The sequence below is a fragment of the Ovis canadensis genome, chromosome 18, assembly GCF_042477335.2.
Source record: "Ovis canadensis isolate MfBH-ARS-UI-01 breed Bighorn chromosome 18, ARS-UI_OviCan_v2, whole genome shotgun sequence".
Lineage (NCBI taxonomy): Eukaryota > Metazoa > Chordata > Mammalia > Artiodactyla > Bovidae > Ovis > Ovis canadensis.
This window is the reverse complement of record NC_091262.1, coordinates 34,985,763-35,008,680: the sequence shown is the minus strand read 5'-3', so window position 1 is coordinate 35,008,680 and position 22,918 is coordinate 34,985,763. Positions and strand designations below refer to the sequence as shown.

The 22,918-nt window shown below is 50.3% G+C and overlaps 1 protein-coding gene across 2 annotated transcripts in view; it reads right to left on the bottom strand.

Moving 5' to 3' along the window:
• PDE8A (phosphodiesterase 8A) overlaps positions 1–8,553 on the bottom strand; it is a 146,578-nt gene extending 138,025 nt beyond the window's left edge. The window contains exon 1 of one of the 2 annotated variants that reach the window (XM_069560392.1): positions 7,951–8,553. In XM_069560392.1, coding sequence (XP_069416493.1) covers positions 7,951–8,019 — 69 coding nt within the window. In that variant the 5' untranslated portion in view covers positions 8,020–8,553. Of the gene's footprint in view, positions 1–6,816; positions 7,761–7,950 lie in introns of those variants that run through there. The other variant, XM_069560391.1, reaches the window with a different exon arrangement.
• Positions 8,554–22,918: the final 14,365 nt, after the last annotated feature.

Sequence of the window (22,918 nt, the reverse complement as noted above, 5' to 3'; positions counted from 1 at the left end):
AAATGGCTCCAAAAATAAAACAGATTTCTGGGTGGATACAGAAATGATAAAGCAAACAAAGGCAAGTGTTACCTAGAGAATCTTGGTGGTGGGTACACATGTGAGAATTCTTTCAACTTTGCTATACGTTTGAAATTTTTCAAACTAATATTAGGGGAAAGATGAAAATATATTTTTAAAAGGAAGAGATTTGCTTTAAAAAATAAGCAGATACAGGGTCTCCCTGGCAGTCCAGTCCACACTGCCAACGTAGGTGGCTTGAGTTCGACCCCTGGTCGGGGAACTAAGATCTTCCAGGCTGTGCGGCACAGCCAAAAAAAAAAAATTAAATATAAGCAAATATATTTAAGCAAAGTTTGTCCTTGAGAAAGGTAACTGAAGAAAAAGATCAATCCTTACATGTACTGGTGCTTTGGAATTTACAAAACATATGCACATAGACTATTTTAAATGATCTTCACCAAAATCCAGGTATTCTAGTCTCATTTTATGCTTGAGAAAATGTGGGTCAGAACTTGCTAAATATCACACAGCTGGTACCTCACGGTGCTGGCTTTAAAAACAAACACCTGTGGCTCCTCCACTTCTCTTCTTTCCAACACACCTCACTTGGGAGCTGCTGTAAACCTCAAACGTGTGAAGACCACATGTAAACTGCCCATGGGCCTCCACCCCTCTGCGTGTCCCAGGAGCAAAGGACAAGGCTGAAGCAGTGCTGCACTGATGAGCAGGACACGAAAGGGAGATGCGCGTCGACAGGCAGTGAGCACGACCTTAATCGAAGGTGAATTTTCAACCCACACGGAATAAAAGCTGACCATCCTTGCCCTGTCCATGGGGGTTCTCCAGGCAAGAATACTGGAGTGGGTTGCCATGCCCCTCTTCAGGGATCTTCCCGACCCAGAGACTGAACCCGGGTCTCCTGCATTGCGGGCAAACTCTTTACTGTCTTAGCCACCAGGGAAGTCCTGGGGTTCTTTGAGCCCATCCAGAAAGTGTGGGGAAAGCTGAGCTTGCCTTCCCGTCTACACAGATGAAGCCTGTAGCAGAGAAACTCCAGCACAAGACTTGTCAAAACAGCTCTCTCACAAGATACTCCAGCACTCATCTTATAGAGCAGAGCAAAAGCAGAGCAGAGGGACGGGACCCAGGCACGTTTGCTCAACCCTGACACGGCCAAAATGAGAGGCAAAAGCTTTACTAATCACCCTGCGGATTAATCACTGGCTTCAGGGTATTTTGGCTTTTTGTTAAAGCATAACACACCCCAATAATTTCTGTTAAATTTAAACAGGTGAGATAGATCCATGGAATAGAAATAAAAGCACTTTCAGCCTTAGAGACGGGTGTATTTATCCAAACACCTACTCAGTGTGCCAAACGCTTTGGAAACTGTACTGAAACCAGTACATAGCCCCTGCCCTCCAGAGGCCTATCATCAAGCAGCAGGCTTGGGAGAGAAATCTGAGCCCATGAGAGCTATAGGGGAGGTCCCAAGAGTAGAGGAGAGTGCAAGCACAACCGAGGGCTCAAGGCAGGATGTGTATGTGTGGAACTGGGGGCAGAAGAAGGGGTGGGGTTGCCCTCCAGGCTGGCTCCTACGGAGGTCCTAGCTAAGGAAGGCTACCTGCAGCCTGAGCAGGAAAGGGAGGAGAAAGCAGCCCCGAGGGATGCCTGCCGACTGATTATAGGAGTTAAGAGGGGAGATTAGAGGGCCTCACAGAATGCCTGATTGGAGGCATTTCCTGGGACAGGGCCAAATATAGCTGCAACTTCCGCAGACACGAGAACCTAAGCTAGGGCTGGAACCAATCTCCCCAGTAAATCAAGACTTGAAATTTTCATAACAGATTCAGGATGCCTGCTTAAAGCCCAGGTGGTCCCATGATGCTCAAAGCTGAGTGGGAGGCCAGAGAATGGTGGATCTAACACTGGGAGAGGTGGTTGGTTATCAGAGCAACCAGCCAGGAGATAAGCACCAGGAACAATGGATTTGCATCCCTGCTTAACTGTCTGGCCCTGGGTGAGTTTCTAACCTCCACACATTATCTGCAGAAGGGAAATGACACCAGCCACCTCACAGGGCTGAAGAGAGATAAGGCCCACAAGGCATCCAGCAAGGTGCCTACAGTACAGGAGGCATCGAGGAAAGCCAGGTGCAACTCGGCCGAAGGGCTTGCACTCCCAGACCTCAGAGTCCGAGGCCTCCTACCACTGACCCCTGTGCGCAGAGAAACCAGGCAGGAGCCACCAACAGTGGACACACCCAAGGCTTACCCATGCGCCAGTCACCTTCTCCCTCTGTTCTCTGATTTCTTTTTAATTTTTAAAAATACTCTGTCCTTTAAGGCATTTTAGGTAATTCTCAGATGACTCCCTCACCCCATGGCCTCACATCCCGAACCATCCCCTACGGAAGAACCCAATCCAAACAGGCAAGCAGTCCAAGGGGTCGCCAACATCACAAGACACTTGACAGGGAACGTTTGTGCCAGAAGGGGCCGAACACTCACTCACTTCAGAAGGAGAAGGTCAAGGCCCGGCTGAGAGTAGGTCTGAGCTGACAGAGCTGTGACCTTCATCACATCACTCTTTTACAGTCATGATGGTAATGACATTAAGCACTAAAAAAAAAAAGTGTATAATACAAAGTATTTTATGTATATAATAGGCATCCAAGAAAATTTTAAAAGCAGTTATCTTTATAGCCAGGCTTAGCGAGATAATGAGATTCTATACAGCAAAAGGCATAAGAACACAAGGATTAAAGAACTCAGAGCCCATGAGCTCAAGATAAAATTCTAGTCACTTGCTTCAGGAACAGAAAGTTGGATCCCATTTTCTCAACTACACTTTTACAGGGAAACTTTCAGTAATTTATATAATCTATAATTCAAGGGTCAATGACCCTACTGGGGGGCGGGGGGGGGGGAGTGGGAAGAGTGGTCACCCAGGTCTCACAAAAAGAAAACTTCACTTTCTTTTAGGGAAATATAAGAGTTGGATTAATCCACTCTGTATATTAACAACAGACAACAAATTTTACTCCAGAGCAAGGAAACACTAAGAAACCAGCAAATTTTGATGGCCTAGGGTGATTCATGTCACCAGTTTTATGGAGGATGGTGGGCTGGCGGGGAAAAGGAGGGAGAAAAGACTAGGAAGAAGGGGAAGGTGGTGAAAACCAAGAGAAAACTAGGTGGAAGGAAAGAAAATGACACAGCAAATACTAGAGAAGGACAAATGGCGAGTCAGCCTGAGAGCTGACGGCAGTAATCCCTGGTTAGAGGTCAGCGTTGGTCGCGCTGTTACCGGTCACCTCTGTGTACTGCCCACCCGGCCGCGCTAATCCTTAAGTCTTCACAGGGAAATCTGGGCTCACCAGAGTGAAGATGGATTATTTCCTGGGTATAAAAGCGTTAAAAGAGGAATACCAGACCCTTCCAAAAACTCAAGTCTAAATTCTACAGCCTTCACTCTAGTTAAAACTAGCTTCTATTTCTCCTTTACTAGGGCTGGCTGGATTTTCCACTTCTAACAGTCTAGTTCACACAATTCTCCAATTTAACCAATGTCTGTGGAAGGCCTACGGGGTGGGGGTGGGGGGGGGGAACAGCAGAACAAAACGGAGGGGCTGCCCCTTCACAGGGCTGCTGAGTGACACAGCGGGAGGGGTGGACCCACCTTTAGCTGTTCCCTGTGGGTCTCCAAAAAGGGAGCGGGGGAGCAGAAGGTCTCCTTGGACACTCCCGCCCCCACACTCAGATCTTTCAAGGGCGACTCAGAGTCCTAGCCAAGGAGAAGGAAAACGGAGTAAATCTAAAGACTGACAAGAAAATGTTAAATGTTACAGTTAAAGTGCACCCTGATTCAAAACAAAACAAAACTCTAAGTGTTCAAACTGAACACTGCATTCATTATCTGTAACCACAGAGACTATAACTCCTGAAATGAATAAACAGCCAGCGTATTTTTAGTAATACTTAAATGAGTTCATAAAGATGAGCCAACCTCCTGTATTACGAGATCCTGAAGTACCTTTGGAATCATTAAGAAGCAAATTATATTTATTGAGTTGTACTGTTCAGTATATTTCTTGCACTTTGAATACTGGTTATCTCATGTGAGGAGTCATGACTTAACATGTGGCCTGCCTCAGATGTACCTCAATAAATGGGCTCCATAATCAAACACGTTTGGGAAGTGTTGCACATTCTAAACACGGCTTGGAGGTTCACAATGTGTTTTAGGAAACTAAGTTTTCTGACAAATCCTGTATTAAAGAAATCTGACAAATTTAGCCTGAGCCAGTATTTCCCAAACTAACTTGACCACAGAAACTTTATTCATTTAATACTTATTAATGGTCCACAAATTGCTTCATGGAACACACATGGGATACACTACAGGTGCGTGGGACACACTGCTTAATTACTCTGAAAATGCAACTGATTATCAATCTCCCAAGCATTCTGATGAACTGGTGTTTACTACATGGTATAGAAATACAAAAACTTCCCCAGTGAACTTCTGACTGGAATTCACTCAATAAGCTGACTTACTAGATTTTAATAAGAAGTTATTTTTTAATGAGCTAAAATGGGATCTTCGTATGTTTATATAAGGGAATTCACTGTGTAATAATTTGACTTTGCTACATTGCTGAAAGCTTATCTTCTCTAAACATGGGTTTTTAAATTTCCAGAACATACTGAGTATCTTAATTTCAGAAGATTCATTCCCTTAAAGAGAAAAATAGTGAATTAAAAATATGCTGATATTTACCTCTGCCCATCACTTGACAGGGCGAGAGCTGGTGACTAAACCACCACCATCACTTGATTTGGGCTTCCCTGGTGGCTCACTAGACAGGCCTAATTACAAACATCTGTAACTGAGATGTGGCATCAACATGTTGGAGTTCATGAATAACAAGCATGGGACTATTAATTCTGTGGCTGTGGTGTTATTTATAATTTGGCTCCTCCTCTTGAAAAACTAACCTTAAATCCTGCACCGGAGGTTTTATGGAATCCAATTCCAGCGGCTGAAAAAGTTTCATCATTCCGTTAACGACAAAAATCAAACTCAACATTTATTTAGCACCTATTATATGCATGCCACTGGATTAAGCACTGTAATGATGAATGTATTTTTCTGGGTCCCCACTCAAGACGATGGTCTGACAAGACTCTTAGAAACTCAGGGGTCCTCCTGACAATGTGGGTGGCAGAGAGCAAACTGCTGCACTGGAGATGCTTACAAGACACCTGGGTGAATTTAGGACATCCACAACTGCCCCCAGTAGGCCAATAAGACACAAGACTTCTTGAAAAGCTACTGGTGTTAACTAAAAACTTACTATTACTTAATGCAAGATAACCAATATCAGATCTGGGTCAAAAACTTGAAAGCAGTTAAAGCTTCGCTGTTCAACTTCACCTGTGTAACACTTTTAAAAAAAAGAAAAAGTCAGTTAGGTAGCTTAACCCACAAGCATTACAACGGTATTAAGTGCAGCTTGGGTAAGTAGTTCACAACCATCACAGGGTTCTTCAATGACTCTGTAGGACTCCCAAATGCGATGAACAGAGTGAACCTGAATTTTCAGAGCGCGTAGCAGAGGGGGAGAGTGTTGCATCTACGTTATGCAACACTGAAAAAGACTTTTCACTTTCATGTAGAAAAAGTATGATGACTGCTGGAAATTTAAGACAGAAAATGAATCCATTTCTAACCCTCTAACTGGAAGATCTAGCAATAAGCAAGAAAATCAAGACAATTCTACAAATGACACAGCAGCAGAGAGACTGATGAGCCTCAACAATCTATACAGCCGTGCATACAGGAATATTTCCCCCTAGATTAATACACAAACAAAAGCATGAATTCCAGCTCTAAAATTTCAAATCAGAGAACCAGAAAGCGTCTGCAGTCTGTCTTCATGAACTTTTTTTCCTTTTTAAAAAAAGGAAAAACACCTTTCCTTCAGAAAACCTTAACAAAGACGAAGCCCAGAAACTTTGGCAAAACATAGCCAAGGCAACAGGCGCTGGAGAAGACACGCAATTTTACAAAGTTACCTAATGTCCCAGTAAGACTGGTTGATAAATTAACTTCGTTCTGCTGAACGCTTCAAAAACTGCGGTTTTGATAGTATTTTCTAATTACACAGGCTTTAAGAACAACATGTATGCTAATAAACGGGGACCTCAAATACATGTGCAATGAAGCAAAGCTGATATTCCAGATTACATTTTAAATAGTCCAAAGAAAATGGAAAACTGCAACTGCAGGCTTGCGCAAAGCCCAAACCGGGAAAACACAACTGGGCGGCAGGGTCCAGTACCCCGGCTTCGCAGGCTGGCCGCCCTTCCCTTCCACCCGGAGAACCAGAAGAACAAAGTTCACACTGACTGAACGTTCAGGGTCGCGCCAGAATATCGAGGGGAGGAGGAGGCGTCCTCCGCACCCGCTGTCTGGGTAGGGAATGGATTCAAGCGCCTTGGTCAAGTTCACGGCGGTTCCTCGCCCCAGACGGCGCGACAGACATGCCCCGGGAACCGACGCCGCGGTTCAGGGAGCGTCCTCCTGAACAACTCGGCTAAGCGGGGCCCCCAGGACCGGGGTCAATCCTCCTCCCGGCGCCGCCCCGGCCAGGACGGTCCGCGGGCGTCCGTCAAAGCCGGGAGAGAGGGCACCGCGGCCGAGGACGGAGCCGCGCCCGGCCCTGCGGGAAGGCTGCCGCCCCGCGGGGCCCGGGTTTCACCGCGGACCGCAGCCCCGGAGCCGCCCGCCCGCCCGGCGCCCCTTTACCTTGCTGCCGCTGCCTCCGCGAGGCTCGGACTCTGCGAGGCTGGAGCCGGGGTCCCGGGTCGAGGCGGCCGTCTTCTGGCCGGATGGGAGGCTCGGCCCGCCGGGCGGGAGCGGCGGCGCCGCGGGGCCCGGCACGTCCTCGGCCTCCTTGCCGCCGGGATACACCCCACGGCTCTCGGAAATGTGGATGCTCGGGGCGCAGCCCATGCTGGCGGCAGCGCCGCGGACACGCTGGCGGGCAGCCGCGATCCGGTCAGTAAACGGCCCGCCCGGCGCCTCGGGGCCGCCGCGTGCGCCGTGTCATCTCCGCCTGGGCGGGCGGCGGCGGCGGCGAGCGCGGGTCTCCCGTCAGGAAGTGCGGCCGCCCCTTTTATCGCGGTGCGGGCGCGGCGGCGGCGGAGGCGGCGGGGAGGGGGCGATGGGGCGGGCAGCGCACCGCGGCCGCCCCTCCGAACATGCCCTTCCAGAGGAGGGAGCCGCCGGCCGTCTCCCCTCACATCGCCGCGCTCGTCTCTGCTGCGCCGCGCTTCCGGGGAATTTCAGGGGAGGAGATTTGCGCTCTCCCGGCCCGAGAGCCGACAAGTCCCCGCCGCGCGAGCGACGCCGCCCTCGCCGTGAGGCGGCGCGACCCCCCGGGGGAGGTGCGCTCCCGGCTACGCCCGCTCCGGCCCCGGAGGCGCTGTGGCCGGCGCCTCCAGAGGCTCCGGGCTCTCACGTCTCTCCGCCAGCCGCCCCACGGATAAATGCCCTTGGTCCGAGGGCTGGTGGCGGAGAAAGCTAGAACGGTTGAGCGGTGCAGGCCGGAGGAATCCCGCCGGGACAGCAAGGCCGTGTCCACCCCGGGAGGGACGGAGGGACGCGGACCTGAGGCCGCGCCGTCGAGAAGCGCTGAAGCGGCGGCGCTCGCTCAGGAGCTGCGGGCGGCGCGGCTCCGGCTCCGGCTCGGTATTCCGGGCCGGGTCTTGCCGGCAGCACGCCGCGCCCAGCCCCCAGCGGTGACCTCCAGCGGGTGCTGGCGTCAATGCAAAGCAGCTGGGGTGCCCGCCGCCGCCTCCCGGCTCCGCCCGCCACGGAGCATGCGCGGCCACGACGGGAGGGGCGCGCGGCCAGGCTGCGGGAGGGAGAACGACTTACCCAGGGCCGCACGTGGTCACCCCCGAGCCAGTGGTCTCTGATCTCCGGCCTGTGGCCACTAAAACCCATACCTCAGGGTTCGAATCCCGGCTCCGGAACTTAGCAGCTGTGTGACTTCGATCAGGGCCCTGTCTCTGAGCCATTCAAGAGCCAGGAGGGGGAGGGTGGGGGGTGACGGGTGTTACTGACTCGGGCTCAGTCCGTGTCCTCGCGTGCCAAGACCTGGAGCCCTAGGCCCGCCTACACCGGCGACTGGGAGGCTGGGATGACAAGAAGCCACATTTCGTGGCAGGCTGGGGATGCCGTCCTACTTGTCCTTAACCAGAGGAGGCCTGTGATGACGCCAGACGCGTTGGCAGAAGGGCACCCCACACACATCGCCACCCGCTCACTGTGTGACCTTGGGCGAATCACTTAGCCTTTCTGTGCTGGGTCTCCTCCCACGATCAACTGGAGAGTGGCACCCCTGGGTGTGCATCACGTACCCTGGAGCTGCCCACCTCGGACCCACCCTCACTCCCGCCCCTCTCTCCCTGCGGCTCGCGGTCAGCCGAGACCCGGCACGGCTAGTCCCTTTCCTCTGCCGCCGTCCACACCTTTCCTAGCGCGGCCCTGGAACGACCCTGAGGTGCCGCCCACTCCCGCCTTGGCCCCGGCTACTGTGAAGACCTGGAGGGGTATTCCGGGCTGGAGTCCCTGCTGCGGCGCTGGCACTGCCGCAGGGGCTCCAGCGCTGGGTTCCCTGCGGCGGCTCAGGCTTCAGGGTGCTAGGGAATCTAAGATCCACAGCCCCCGCGCCCTCTCCAGCAGGGATCTTTAGGGCCCGAGGTGGGCACCGGGCAGTTCCCCAAGGGCAGCAGAGCAGAAAGGCCCGGTAACCGGGGAGCAGCTTCCCTCTACCGGCCCTCTTTACTAACCTAGCTGGCCCAAGCCACTGGCACATGACTTATATTATCAAGTTCAAGCACATTTAGCAATAATCATAATACCCTCCCTGCCTTATAAAAATACCAACGGCTCAATGACGATGTCTTAAAAGACACAAGGGAAGATTTTTACTATCACCAGTAATTCTACCAGCACTGCAGTGTTTTCTGCCTCAGTGCTCCTGGATTTAGAAGGTAATTTTTCCAGGCAGAACCATGACTCTTCTAAATAAAGAGTAATTGGTGAAGAAAATGCTTTCAACCATCAGAGAGTTTGCAAGTCTGTCTCAGACCCTCTGTCCTCCCTGCTCTGCCTCACTGAGAAGTCTGGCCTTGATGACTACCAGCACTGACCTTGCCTCCTTCCAGCACTCCAGGGTGCCTCCTGGGCCCACCTTCTAATACAGGACATTGTTGTCCTGGCCTCTCTCTGGACATCCTTGAGCCCTGTTCTAATTAGGGGTGAGGACACTTACCCCCAGCTGACCCTGATCCCCTTATCCACTAGCTAGCCTCCTGCGCTGCCCTGTGCTATGGTGAGCTGGTCACTTACCCTCTGTTCTCAGAGAACTGTTGCATAGTCACATTAACTGATTTCCAGGTCTGCAATTTAGGAATGCTAAACTTAGAGACCTAAAACCAAGAATGAAGTAGGAGCAGGCAGGAATGGTGGGAGACATTTGCCTACTTCTGGGGTCACAAGGAGCAACCCCCCACTCACTTCCATTCATACTCTGGAACTCAGCCTGGAACACTCCAGGAAGTCACAGCTTCCCCCCTCACCTTAGCTAGCATCAATTCCACCACTGCCCTCCTTCCCTGGCCATCATCTGAACCTCAAAGTCCCTGAACACTTCTCTACCCAGTTTCCCCAGACCTCAGTGACAAGGGACACAAAAGGAGTCGCAGTGACAAAACCAACCCGAACCTCACTGGTATGTGCCACTCACTGGCTCACCCAGGACTCCGGAGCCCCTGTGAAGAATCCCTCCACATAGGTGTGTGTGAAGAGAGCTCACACACAACCCTACTCCTGCTGCAGGAGAGGCACCCCCAGCCATGTGGGTATCTGGAAGTTGGTGGCATGCAGAACATACTCCCCCACCACCCCAATCCATTCTCCCCGCCCCCAACTGCAGGGACCCCCAAACAGGACTGCTTGACCCCCTACCAGGCTCAAACTTGTCAATGAATGTCAACTTCAGTTCTTATTCTGCATGAGGTAAATGGGACCGGGAAAGGACTCAGCCGAGAGACAGAGGCCAGCCTGGCACCCTCACTCCCACCCACCCCCACACACACAGCCCATTTCCAGGAGACTCTTCAGTCGTCTGGCCCCCTCCCCAGTTCATGAGAGACATGAAGATGCAGTGCTCCACACAGCTTTATTCTATGTAAAACCCAAACCAACTTGGTTTACGCGCCTCTTACACGTAAGCTGATCCTTTTTCTTTAACAACTGGAGCTCCCTCGCGGCCTTCTTTCCTCCCCTACCTGGGAGTCAGCATTCAAAGGCTGCTACTGGCGCCCACCTTTCTGCTCCTTTCCTTGCCTCCCCACTGAACTGGGCTGGAAGCAGCCAAGAGCAGGAGAGATCCCACACCCTGAGGTGCGAATCCCAGTCCTGCCACAAGCCCTCTCTCCAAGCCACTTTCCTTCACTGTAAATCTAGGATTAATGATATCTACCCCTCAGGGATTAAATAGGCTAACTGATGTCAGATGCCCAGAATAATTACTGAGCGCCTGTGTCTTAGCTTGCCAACTTCTCCTGGGTCCTTTCAACACCATCTTCCTGCAGGCCTGCCCCTAGACTGACGAAAACTGCTGGAGGAAATAAAATTACCCCGAGGAGCCATACCACTACAAATCTGTGGCATCAGACTTCGGTTCATTTCTCTAAATTGCAAGATTTTGTACAATGTGATTTTTAAACTTTTTAAATCACATTCATATGTGCTAGAAAAATAGTAAAAAAAAAAAAAAGTTAAAATTAGCATAAGTATATAAAATGTGCAGAAACAAAGGAAAGCCTTTCTTCCTTCCCCAGTCCCTTCCTTCCGTAGAGGTAACTATTGTTAACAGTTTGGACCATATGCTACCAGACCTGTTTCTATGTTAAATAATCAGACACACACACACACATACACACACACACACATACACACACACACATGCACACACACACACAGCTGTTAGAATATCACAAGCAGGGCTGCATTGAACATCCTTGAATGCATCTTTTTCTGTTAAGATGGACTCCTAAAAGTTGAATTGTTTGGTGAAAAGGTATGTACCCTCTCATCCCATCCCAGCTCCAGAAGGGATGAAGGGAAATGAAAACATAGAACCAGGCTGAGCTGTGCGATTGAAAGGGGGAACCCTTTAGCCATACCCTCTGCACCTGGATAGGGAGGATCTGGCTACCCCAGATACAAAACCTCTGTTGACCATCCTTTCCAGGCCCCTGGCCGGCTTACCTTCATTTCTCTCTGTACTCCCAAGCCCTGAGTACAGTGTTTGAGTGTTCCTGCCTTTCTCTGGTAAGGCACTGGACGATCCGCCCTGAAGAACCGCAAGAGAGAGCAGCAGTTCCCATAGGTGAGGACAGCAGAGGGAAGCCTCCAGGTGCTGTCCTCCGACTCCACAACCCAGGTGCGCCCCAGCACTTCTCTCCTCTGTTTGGCTCTGGACCTTGGTACTCAGGATTCTCCTGGAGCTTAGAGCTAACCACCCACTATGCACCCTTTTTCTCAGAATGACCCTATTCGCTCCTGCTATTTCAGACTCCTCCACTCCCAACAAGGGGGCTCGGCCTCCAGTGCCAGCTCCCTGCTACCCTCGACTCCAACCACACTTTCCCACCAGGTCAGGGGGTCACACCTCTCCCACCTACTAGAGACGGTCTCAGATTCCAAACACTGCTGTATTTGGTTGTAAAGGTCAGAGCCGCACTCTGCCAGTTCAGCCACTATTAGTTGCTCAGTTGTGTCCGACTCTGTGAACCCATAGACTGTAAACCACCAGGCTCCTCTGTCTATGGGATTCTCCAAGCCGGAATACTGGAGTGCGTTGCCATTCCTTTCTCCAGGGGATCTTCCCAACCTAGGGATCGAACCCAGGTACTTCTTGCTTCATTTCCCCAGAATACAGGAAGGGAACGGGAGCTCGGATCAGGGCCTCAGATGCCACTAGGACCATCTCACAGTCCTGACTGCTCGACTCTCAACATAATTTCTTGTGATGCTGAAAACATGACCTTTCGGAGCTCCCATCTCTACCTTCCCAGTCCCACAACGACACTGTCAGTTTCCACTGCAGAGAAAGTTCCTTGTCCGAGGTTCCTAATTTGGAGTGTCCCTACCCCCAGGACCCCATGCTTAGAGAGGCCCCAGTCTTGGTTGATGCTCGACCGTATTGAAATTCCTAACAAGTGTTGAACAAGAAGCCCCGTATTTTCATGTCACCCTGGGCCCCACAAGTTCTGCAGCTGGTTCTGCCTCCCTCCTCTGAGAAGTGCTTTGCTCAGATGTGTGCAGGGGAGAAAAGCATAGGGTAGTGCCAGCAAGAAAGGTGGTGTCTTGGAAAAATTCACAGGGCCTTCCCTGAAGGTCCTGTTGTTATTTCACAAGAGTCCCTGCCTCCGTCTGCCCTGGACCCAGCATCCCAGCCCGGCTCTGCCTCTGGCCTCACCCTACCTCCCTGGCAGGTGAGACAGGCCTCAGGTTGCCTCAGGAATGGCCACCTCAAGAAGCAGGCCACAGGGGGTGGATAAGTGTTGGCTTCCCCTCCGTGAGAGCAGGAGTAGGGGAGCAACACAGGGTCCCCCAGCCTAGAGGAGGAGAGCAGTGTGTCCAGACAGCCCTGAGAAGGGACCCTGATGATACCAGCCAGCCAGACGGTGTTAGGATTTCTGCCAAGCACACCACGTGTGTGACCTCATTTATTCCAAAGGCACTGAGGCTTTTTAGAACGAGGGCTGATGCAGGTCTTTAATAACCCAATACCTACCCTCTATAAAGGCTCTGAAAGACAGAAGGATGCTTCTTTAATACAATTAAGTGTATTTATTTCCAGCTAAGAGCTTTCAAGATATTTAATAGTGAAGCCCTAGAATACTCCCCAGGGCTGGGACACAGCAGGTCTATTCTAAAGAGAGTCTCAAGACCAAAAAGCACTTGACTGGAGCATAATTAATGGATTCAGAAATAAAACAAAGGGCAACCACCCTCGCTACTGTTACCTAGTGTTGTCTAAATGGTCTGAGAAATGCAGTGAGGTACGGCTTAGAAATGACAGCACAGATATTTCGACTGGAGAGAAAATTGATCATTAATGGTGGAGAATATAGCTTTATATCTAAGATACTCAGTAATCAATGCAAGAGTTATTAAGATGAAAGATTTCTCTAAAGTGACCAGATTAGAAGTAAATAAGTGAGACTTCCCTTCTTTGAAATGAGAAGCTGAATCATAAAATGTTAGATCTAAAAGGGACCGGGAGGACTTCCCTGGTGGTCCAGTGGTTAAGAATCCACCTGCCAGTGCAGCAGACACTGGCTCGATCCCTGGTCCTGGAAGATTCCACATGCTACGGAGCAACTAAGCCCGTGCGCCACAGCTACTGAGCCAGCGTGCCGCGGCTTCTGCAGCCTGCCCACAACAAGAGAAGCCCACACGCCAAATCGAGGAGTAACCCTCCATCACTGCAACTAGAGAAAGCCCGAGCAAGGCAGCAAAGAGCCAGTGCAGCCGCAGATAAACGCATAGCTTAATTAAGTGAAAGAGTGACACTCTAGACTATCAGCGGCCCGTCAGAGAGTACAATGACAAAATGGAGCCCAGGTTTCCCCAGACTTCACCTGGGCCACCGTGGTGGTCATAACCCACATTTTGCTGGCTCTTTCCCCTCTTCGAAGGCAGGCCTCCAGCCACGTTTCCCCCAGTTACTTCTGAGAGTGTCTGAGGGTGGGTCTGAGGGAAAGTAGTGAGATCACCCGCCATCCTCTCTGTTGCTGGTACCCCTGTACCACGTTAATTGCAGGGCCTCTGGCACAGACTCCTGATGCTGTGAAAGCTGAGGCTCTGGGGTCCTGAGGGCACTGAAGCTCCTTAGGGCACTGGGCTCCAGGTACGCATTAGGGGAAAAGGACACACGTATAGGGTCACCAACCATGTATCAGTTTGCCCAAGACTCTGATGGTTTTAACACTGAAAGTCCTGCACCCTGGAGACCCGCAATCCAGGCAAACCGGGCGGGTTGATCATCCTATACGTCCTTCATACACACATGTGCACTCACATACATGCGCATATAAACACACACACAATGCCTCACGTTGTCTCCTAGGCCCTAAAGCCATGCTGTTTGTGCCCTGTGTCTTGCAGAGTTTATATCTGGGCAAAGAGCCCTTCTGGGCTTCCTTGATGGCTCAGCAGTAAAGAATCCGCCTGCAATGCAGGAGACTGGGGTTCAATCCCTGGTAGGGAAGATCCCCTAGAGAATGAAATGGCAACTTGCTCCAGTATTCTTGCCTGGAAAATCCCATGGACAGAGAACCCTGGGGCTCCATGGGGTCACAGAGAGTCAGATATGACTTAGTGACTAAACACACACATACACACACATATATATATTAACGTGTGAAAATTCTGTGACATTCAAATATTTGCGTCCATATATGAAGTTTTACTGGAACACAGTCACACCCATTTGTTTACACACTGTCTACTGTTAAGGAAATTAAACAAATCATTTTGTTTAGGCTTAGGAAGCAAAGCAGAGCAGGCCTCTGACCCTTGCTTCTAACCAGCCTGGACACTGCCCTGACTGTGAGTGACTTCCTGCTGTGACTGCAAGACTTCCAGCACCGTAGATAACATGGGGGAAGCATTTTGAGATTATTGAGCCCCTGGCGGGGACCTGGCCATCCAAGCCCCAGGCTTAACAACATTCCAAGTTTTACAAGACAAAACAGACAGCATTAAAATGAAACCAGGCTTGCAGTTTGGTCACTGACGATGATATCTGTTTGAGTCCTGGGATTATAAGCGGGAACCCAGAACTGCAATCTTGAAGTCTTACCCATGGAGCAGACGTGCTGCCTGGGACCTGGGCTCCAGATGTGCTGTGGCAAGGGACTTGCCAGCGCTGTTTAGGTCTGACGTTGGTCAAAACCCAGTTTTGTGATGTGTCCTCTGCTCTGTATATTTCTCTTTTCTTTTAATGTTAGTATATCGAAAGTAAGTTAGATAATTCTCTAATAAATATATGTATTATTTATTTGTATATAATGAGTGGCTTCTTTTGTTAACAAATCCTTTGAACCTGAGACAAAAGTGAAAACTTTGGGCAAAACATCTATGGCTACTTTTGCAATCCTTCCAGTGTCAGTCCACAGACTTTCTCTTGGGGACTCAGACTCACACCCATGCCTGGGTAGTGTAGGAAGATCCTAGAGCCTGGTGACTTTCCCTGTTCTCCACCCTCACCGGAAAATCACGCTCCTTCCAACCCCTTCCATCAACCTGCTGCAGCATCAGCTAAACGTGGAGCCTGCCCTACACAGAAGCATCACCATCTACATCTCCCCAAAGCCCCAGGAGGTTAATGTTATCTACTGGGGCTTCCCTGGCAGCTCAGACGGTAAAGCGTCTGCCTGCAATGCGGGAGACCCGGGTTTGATTCCTGGGTTGGGAAGATCCCCTGGAGAAGGAAATGGCTAATCCACTCCAGCACTCTTGCCTGGAAAATCCCATGGACAGAGGAGCCTGATAGGCTATAGTCCATGGGGTCACAAAGAGTTGGACACGACTAAGCGACTTCACTTTCTTTCTTTCACTATTGTGGGGGAAAGGGAAGCTCAGAGAGGTTAAATAACCTATCTTAGGTCACACAAACACCAGACAGCAGAACCAGGCTGCCCGAGCTGATGCCAAAGCCTGACCTGTCTCTACTGTGCCAGCATTTCCACAAAAATAAGCTTTGGCTTATTTTTAATAAGTTGTTGTTCTTGTTATTTAGTTGCTAAGTCATGTCCGGGCCCATGAACTGTGTAGCCTGGCTCTTCTGTCCATGGGCTTTCCCATGGACATAACGGAGTGGTTGGCATTTCCTTCTCCAGGGTATCTTTCAGACCCAGGGATGGAACCCACATTAGCAGGCAGATTCTCTACTGCTGAGCCACCAAGGCAGCCCTGATAAATAAGCTACATATGGGAAACTGAGGAGCCAAACATCATGGATACTCGAGAAGCAGAAAGTGAAATATGACACATCCCAGAGCAAATGCAGGCTGCTTCACTACCAAGATAAATGGGAGATGAAATGCAGGGCAGCACACTGTTTACCAAAAGTATTTGGGGCTTTTGAAATGTTAGCCATGATGATCGTGAATCACTCCTCTTAAAGCTCTTAATCCAGGGTAACCCTCCTTTTTCCGCTGGCTCCTCTCCTGATTCATCGAGTTGCCTCTGCTGGCCTGAATCACCAGCCCAGAGTTCTGGGTCTCAGGCCTCCCAGGTTCCATGGGAAAATTGTCATTCGCTTCTCTGGAGAGGTGTGTCCTGTGTAAGTGTCCCCAGGCCTGCTTGCAGGGGAGAGAAGGCTTCCGAGGGGGAAGACTCCAGCCTAACAGAAAAGTGTAGCTGGAAAAAGTCAAGGTGACAGGCGGAATCTCATTGTCATAACCAGGGTCCCAGATTTATCCCTTCGTGCAGTCTCTCTGGAGCGTCTAGCACGTGTAGGCACTGGGCTGGATACTGGGGACTCAGCGATGGCAACATAGCCCCTGCCTATTAATGGAGCTCATAAGCTGAGGTTGAAGCCAGGCGTCGTTCAACTTCATAAGAGTATAATTATAAGTTGACGAGTGCTGTGACGCACAAGGAGCTCTGAGTGTGTATCACAGCAGGAAATGACTTAACCTCGGATAGAGGAGGGTGAGCACCAGAATGTTTTCCCTAAGCTGAAATATGACTAGATAGCTGTTCTTCATGCCCAGGACCCATTCATCCTTATTGTTCAGTCACTCAGTCGTGTCCAACTCTTCGAGATACCGTGGACTGCAGCACACCAGGCTTTCCTGTCCTTCACCACCTCCCAGAGCTTACTCAAACTCATGTCCATCGAGTTGCTAATGCCATCCAGCCATCTCATCCTCTGTCGTCCCCTTCTCCTCCTGCCTTCAATCTTTCCCAGCATCAGGGTCATTTCCAATGAGTCAGTTCTTCGCATCAGGTGGCCAAAGTATTGGAGTTTAATCTTTAGCATCAGTCCTTCCAATGAACACTCAGGACTGGTCTCCTTTAGAATGGACTGCTTGGATCTCCTTGCAGTCCAAGGGACTCTCAAGAGTCTTCTCCAGAATTCATCCTTGAAGCTACCTCATTTTCCTCTGGGAACCCATGGTCACCCCTAGTATAACCTCAAGCTATTGGGGTGGAATATTTAGGACGCACCACATCCCTGGCTATAGAAATTAATCTAGAAATAGGCACGTGATCCAATCCAGAGTTAATGAGTGTCAGTGTTATTGGTTGAACCCCTGATCCAGCCATACCTAAAGTCAGAACTACATTTGGACTTTTCAGCTTTAACAACTTCTGCTTTTGATTAAGTCTCTTTGTGGGTCTAAAATTTTGGTCTCTTGCAAGTAAAAATGTCCTATCTGAGCTACAAGGATGAGTCAGAAAGTCACATCTAGGATATATAGCACTGAGTGAATGAGTGAGTGACACTCTCTCACTCTTTGTGACCCTGTGGACTGTACAGTCCATGGCACTCTCTAGGCCAGGATACTGGAGTGGGTAGCCATGCTCTTCTCCAGGGGATCTTCCTGACCCAAGGGTCGAACCTGGGTCTCCTGCACTGCAAGCAGATTCTTTTCATCAGAGCCACCAGGGAGGGGATCAGCGGGCAGGAGGAAGGGAAAAGCCGGTCTGGCTCTGGCAGCATCGTGGCAGTGGCTGTGGCTGGGTTGGTGGCAGCAGTAGTGGGGAGTGGGGTGAGCATAGGGGGCAGGACCTCTAGCAGCTCAGCAGCGAGGTGTGTGTCCTCCTGGAGCCAAGCAGCTTCCTGACCCCTGGGAAACACCCTTGTCACACTTCTATGTCTCCAGCTCTTTCAAAACCTGTTGGCCAATTCCCCTCATTAAATCGTTATCTTTGCCTGAGATACCTCGAGAGGTTTGTAATTTCCTGGTTGGCCACTGATGGATGTAATCACCAATGGGGTGACTGTTATGAACCGCTGCTTTCATAAGGTGTTACTCCCAGTGGCTGCAAGGGTAGTCCACCGGGCTTAGGAAATAGCAGATAAGGCAGAGGAAGACGGGGTTTAATCTTGCTTGGTCTGCCTTGGGAGCTTTTAACCACTGTGGTACAGCAACTTCTCATTAAGGTTATACTAAATTTGGAGGCAGACACATTTCAAGGGCTTGAGTTAACGCGGAAGAATTATGTCCCAGGATGACCATGGACTTACGGTGACTCTAGAGAAAAAATACTTTCACAGAGAATCAGATGGGTAGTTCCAGACTTGAGATCACCCAGGCTGGAACCAACAGCTCCTGATGAAATAGTTTGTCTGAGAGTCAGAATTACATTCACCCCTGACTGCCACCAACTCCTGGTGGAGAAAGGCCACGGACTGGAGAAAGGCGCCCCAACTCTCCGGTCCCCATCTATAGAAGGAGGAGCCCAGCCATGGCAGACACGGTTTGTTTCCTCCCCGACAGGCAGCTGTCCTCCTCTCACCTGCTTCCCGGGTCCTTCCCAGTCCACGGGGTGATGCTTGATTGGCTCCAGCCAATCGTGGTCATGCCTTTCCCCACATCAGGGATTGGTTCAGTCATGAGCCTGTGACATACCCCTGGCCCATGAGATGTCTGGAGTGCTCTGGGGGGTGGTGTGGAGAGGGGTCTCTGGGAAGGTGTGCTCACTGAAAAAGAAACACAACAAAGACATATGGGAACTACCCAGGTGGTCTAGTTGTTAAGACTTCACCTTCTAATGTATGGGGTGCAGATCTGGTCCCTGGTCGGGCAGCTAAGCTCCCACATGCCTCAAGGCCAAAAACCCAAAACATAAAACAGAAGCAATATTGTAACAGATTCCATAGACTTTAGAAACGATCCATATCCAAAAAATAAGAGAGAGAGAGACTGGACGCTTTCTTCCTCTGGAATGACTGGGTGAGAAAAGGATGCTTGGAGCCATTTCAGCCACCCAGCCACCGTGAGGGGAGAGCCACCAACAGCTGAGAATGGCAGCGTGGAAAGGTGGACCACAACTGTGTCATCACTGTCCCCAGGCCATCCCAGACCTGTCCAGTGTCTGAACTCCTCATTATGTGGTGTGAAACAGTTCCATTGGGTGAGCTACTTTCAGTTGGGTCTCCTGTCAGCTGCAGCCCAAAGCCCTCCACCTGACATACGAGGCCACCAGTTGAATTTCTCTGTTCTTTTACCTTTTTTTTTTTTAAATTAAAAAAACATGTATTTATTTATGACTGTGCCGGGTCTTTGCTGCTGCATGTGGTCTTTCTCTAGTTGTAGTGAGTAGCAGCCACTCTCCGGTGGTGCTGGGAAGGCTTTTCTTTTTTAAGAAAGATATTTATTTGGCTGCCTGGGTCTTAGCAGTAGCATGCTAGATCTAATTCCCTGACAAGGGATCAGACTTGGGCCCCCTAAACTGGGAATACGGAGTCTTAGCCCCTGAAGCACCAGGGAAATCCCTCTTTCTTTTTTTTTTTTTTTCCAAACATTTTATTTTGTATTGAGGTATAATCGATTAACAATGCTGTGATAGTTTCAGGTGAACAGCTAAGGGACTCAGCCGTACACAGACACGTATTCTCCCCCAGACCTGTGTGTGCAGACTCAGTAGCTGTGGCCCACGAGCTTAGTTGTCCCGCAGCATGTGGGATCTTCCCTGGACCAGGGATTGAACCCAAGTACCCTGCACTGGCAGACGGATTCCTAATCGCTGAACCACCAGGGAAGTTCTCCCTGTCCTTTCTAGATCTAACATTCTTTCACTTGGCTTCTCTTTTCAAAGAAGGAAGCAGGCTTGGAAAGAGGGGACTTGTCCAAGGTCACACTGTGTGTGACAGAATTCGGACTCCAGGCTGCTGCAGCCTCCCCCCTGCTTACCCGCTTTGTCTGAGCCTTAGTGCAATGATGGTGGTCAGTTCTTGTTTCTAAGAAATGCTTCATCATGTCACTCACAACTTCTCTGCGTGGGAGGGGAATACAAGATTTGATAAAGATGATCCTGGATAATCTCCTGCCCTGCAGCCTGCACCTCTGCATGTGTGCCCTTGAGACCCAGAAGAACATGTACAGAAGTCTGGGGGGAGGGGGCAGGACGTTTTCCCAGCTTGTAATTAGTAACCTTGGCAGGGATGGTGCTGCTTCATGGACCACCCGATGACTGTGCTCCCAGCTGCAGCTGATCCAGAGGATCAGAGCTCAAAAAGAGTCCTTTTCCTTCTGAAAAGTGAGAGCCTGCCAGCACCCACATGAAGGACACAAAGAGCTCAGGGAATCCTGATTTCTGGCCCACCTTTAGGAGAACCTCGTGTTAGTCTTTCAGTCGTGTCCGACTCTTTTCGACCCTGTAGACTGTAGACCACCAGGCTCCTCCGTCCATGGAATTCTCCGGGCAAGAATACTGGAGTGGGCTGCCATTCCCTTCTCCTGGGGATCATCTTGACCCAGGATCAAACCTGGTCTCCTGCGTTGCAGGCAGATTCTTTACCATCTGAGCCACCAGGGAAGCCTGGGAGACCAGACTTGTGTAAATTAACCGTTCTCCTGGCTCTTGGTGGCAAATTCTGAGATCCTCTTGGTTTCTGGCCATCCAAAGGACAGACGCTGGAAGCCTCTGCTAGAATCAGCTCCATTCCAAAGCTGAGCAGGGAATCTCAGGCAGGAGAGAAGGAGGGGAAGGATTCCACCCCTCCACAGAGACTTAGTCACAGAGCTAGCTGGAGAAGCAAGCAGCACCAAAGTTGTGTCATTACAGCAAGCAGTTTTCTTTCTCTTTTTTTGGCTGTGCCACGCAGCACGTGGTATCTTAATTCCCCAACCAGGGAACTAACCTGTGGCCCCTGCAGTGGAAGCTTGGAGTCTTAACCACTGGGTGTCACTGTTGTTTAGTTGCTCAGTCGTGCCCATCTCTTTTGCGACTCCATGGAATGCAACCCACCAAGCTCCTCTGTCCGAGGTATTCTCCAGGCAAGAATACTGGAGTGGGTTGCCATTCCCTTCTCCAGGGGATCTTTCCAACCCAAAGATCAAATCTACATGTCCTGCATTGCAGGCGGGTTCTTTACCACTGAGCCACCTGAGAAGCGCCTTAACTGCTGGGCTGCCAAGGAAGACCCCTTCTTTTGTATTCTCACCTAACTGTGACTATTTAGGCATGTAACAGCCAAGTTTTCTATCCCCTCGCAGTGCTTGTTCTTAGACCCTGGACGACCAGGTCAGATTCGTGAGGTTTGGAGTGATGGCCACAGTGGGGCGGGCAGCCTAGGAACCCACCTTCTCCCTCTTCCCTAAACAAGGCTGGGGATCTAGGTTTCCTCTCTTGTATCTGCCAAGGGCTTAGGTTGTGAGTCACAGAATCCAACACTGGCTGTTTTAAGCAAAAAAGGAATTTGGGAGAAAGGCTATCGGGATGCTTCGGGCTCTAAATAGCACAATAATAACAGGACTTCTCATGTTGAATAACAAGAAGCCAGGCAACAAGTGCTCCAGGACTGGCTCGGTGGCTCAGAGGGGTGACGTGGTTCCCAGCCCCCAACATGACTGGATGAGCCCCACCTCCTTGTACCTGCACCCTTGTGTGATCCCTCTCGTGTTAAGTACTGCTGTGATGTGAAGACGACAGGACACTGCAGAAATGTCAGCAGGTGACTTCTAAGCTGTGAAGTCACTGTGGCTTCCACCTCACTCTGTCCCTTGGATGGCTCGCTCTGGAGGAAGCCAGCTGATGTGGGGTGAAAGTGTTAGTCGTGTCCAACACTCTGTGACCCTGTGGGATGTAGCCCCCCCCAGGCTCCACTGTCCATGGAATTATTGAGGCAAGAATACTGGAGTGGGTAGCCATTCCCTTTTCCAGGGGATCTTCCAGACCCAAGGATCAAACCAGAGTCTTCTGCATTGCAGGCAGACTTACCACCTGAGCCACCAGGGAAGGCCCTGGTGGGATGAAGACTCAGGCAGCTCTAGGAGAGGCCCATGTACTGAGGAACTGGGGCCTCTAACCAACAGCCTAGGAGGGCGCCATCTCGGAAACGGACCCTCCTGGCCTGATCAGGCCTTCGAGGGTCTGCAGCCCCAACCAACAGTCTGACCCCAACCTCGTGAGAGATCCAGGCCTGAACCACCAGCTTAGCCACACTGAGCTGGGCCTCAGACTGAATTTTTGCATCTAAGCCTCATAATACCCATGCACTAGTGTTATTGTTTTCCACAAGCAGTGGTAAAGAATCTGCTTGCCCATGCAGGAGACACAAGAGACGTGGGTTCAGTCCCTGGGTTGGGAAGATCTCCTGGAGAAGGAAATGGCAACCTACTCCAGTATTCTTGTCTGGAGAATTCCATGGACAGAGGACCCTGGCAGGCTACAGTCCAGGGGGTCAGACATAACTGAGCACACACATACACACACACAAATATGCACACTGTGCAGGGGTTTATTTCTGGGCTTTCTATCTTGTTCCGTTCATCTGTATTTCTATTTTTGTGCCAATACTACACTCTTTTGATGACTATAGGTTTGCAATATAGCCTGATGTCAGGCAGACTGATTCCTCCAGCTCTGTTTTTCTCCCCTGGAATTGCTTTAGCTATTTAGAGTCTTTTGCGTTTTCATACAAATTTTTTTTTAAAAAATGCTACAGTTCTGTAAAAAATGTCATTGGTAATTTGATAGAGATTGAACTGAATTTGATTGCCTTGGGCAGTATAGTCATTTTGACAATACTGATTCTTCCAATCCAATAAGGCCAGAGGCGTCCCAGCACCTGAGCCTGCAG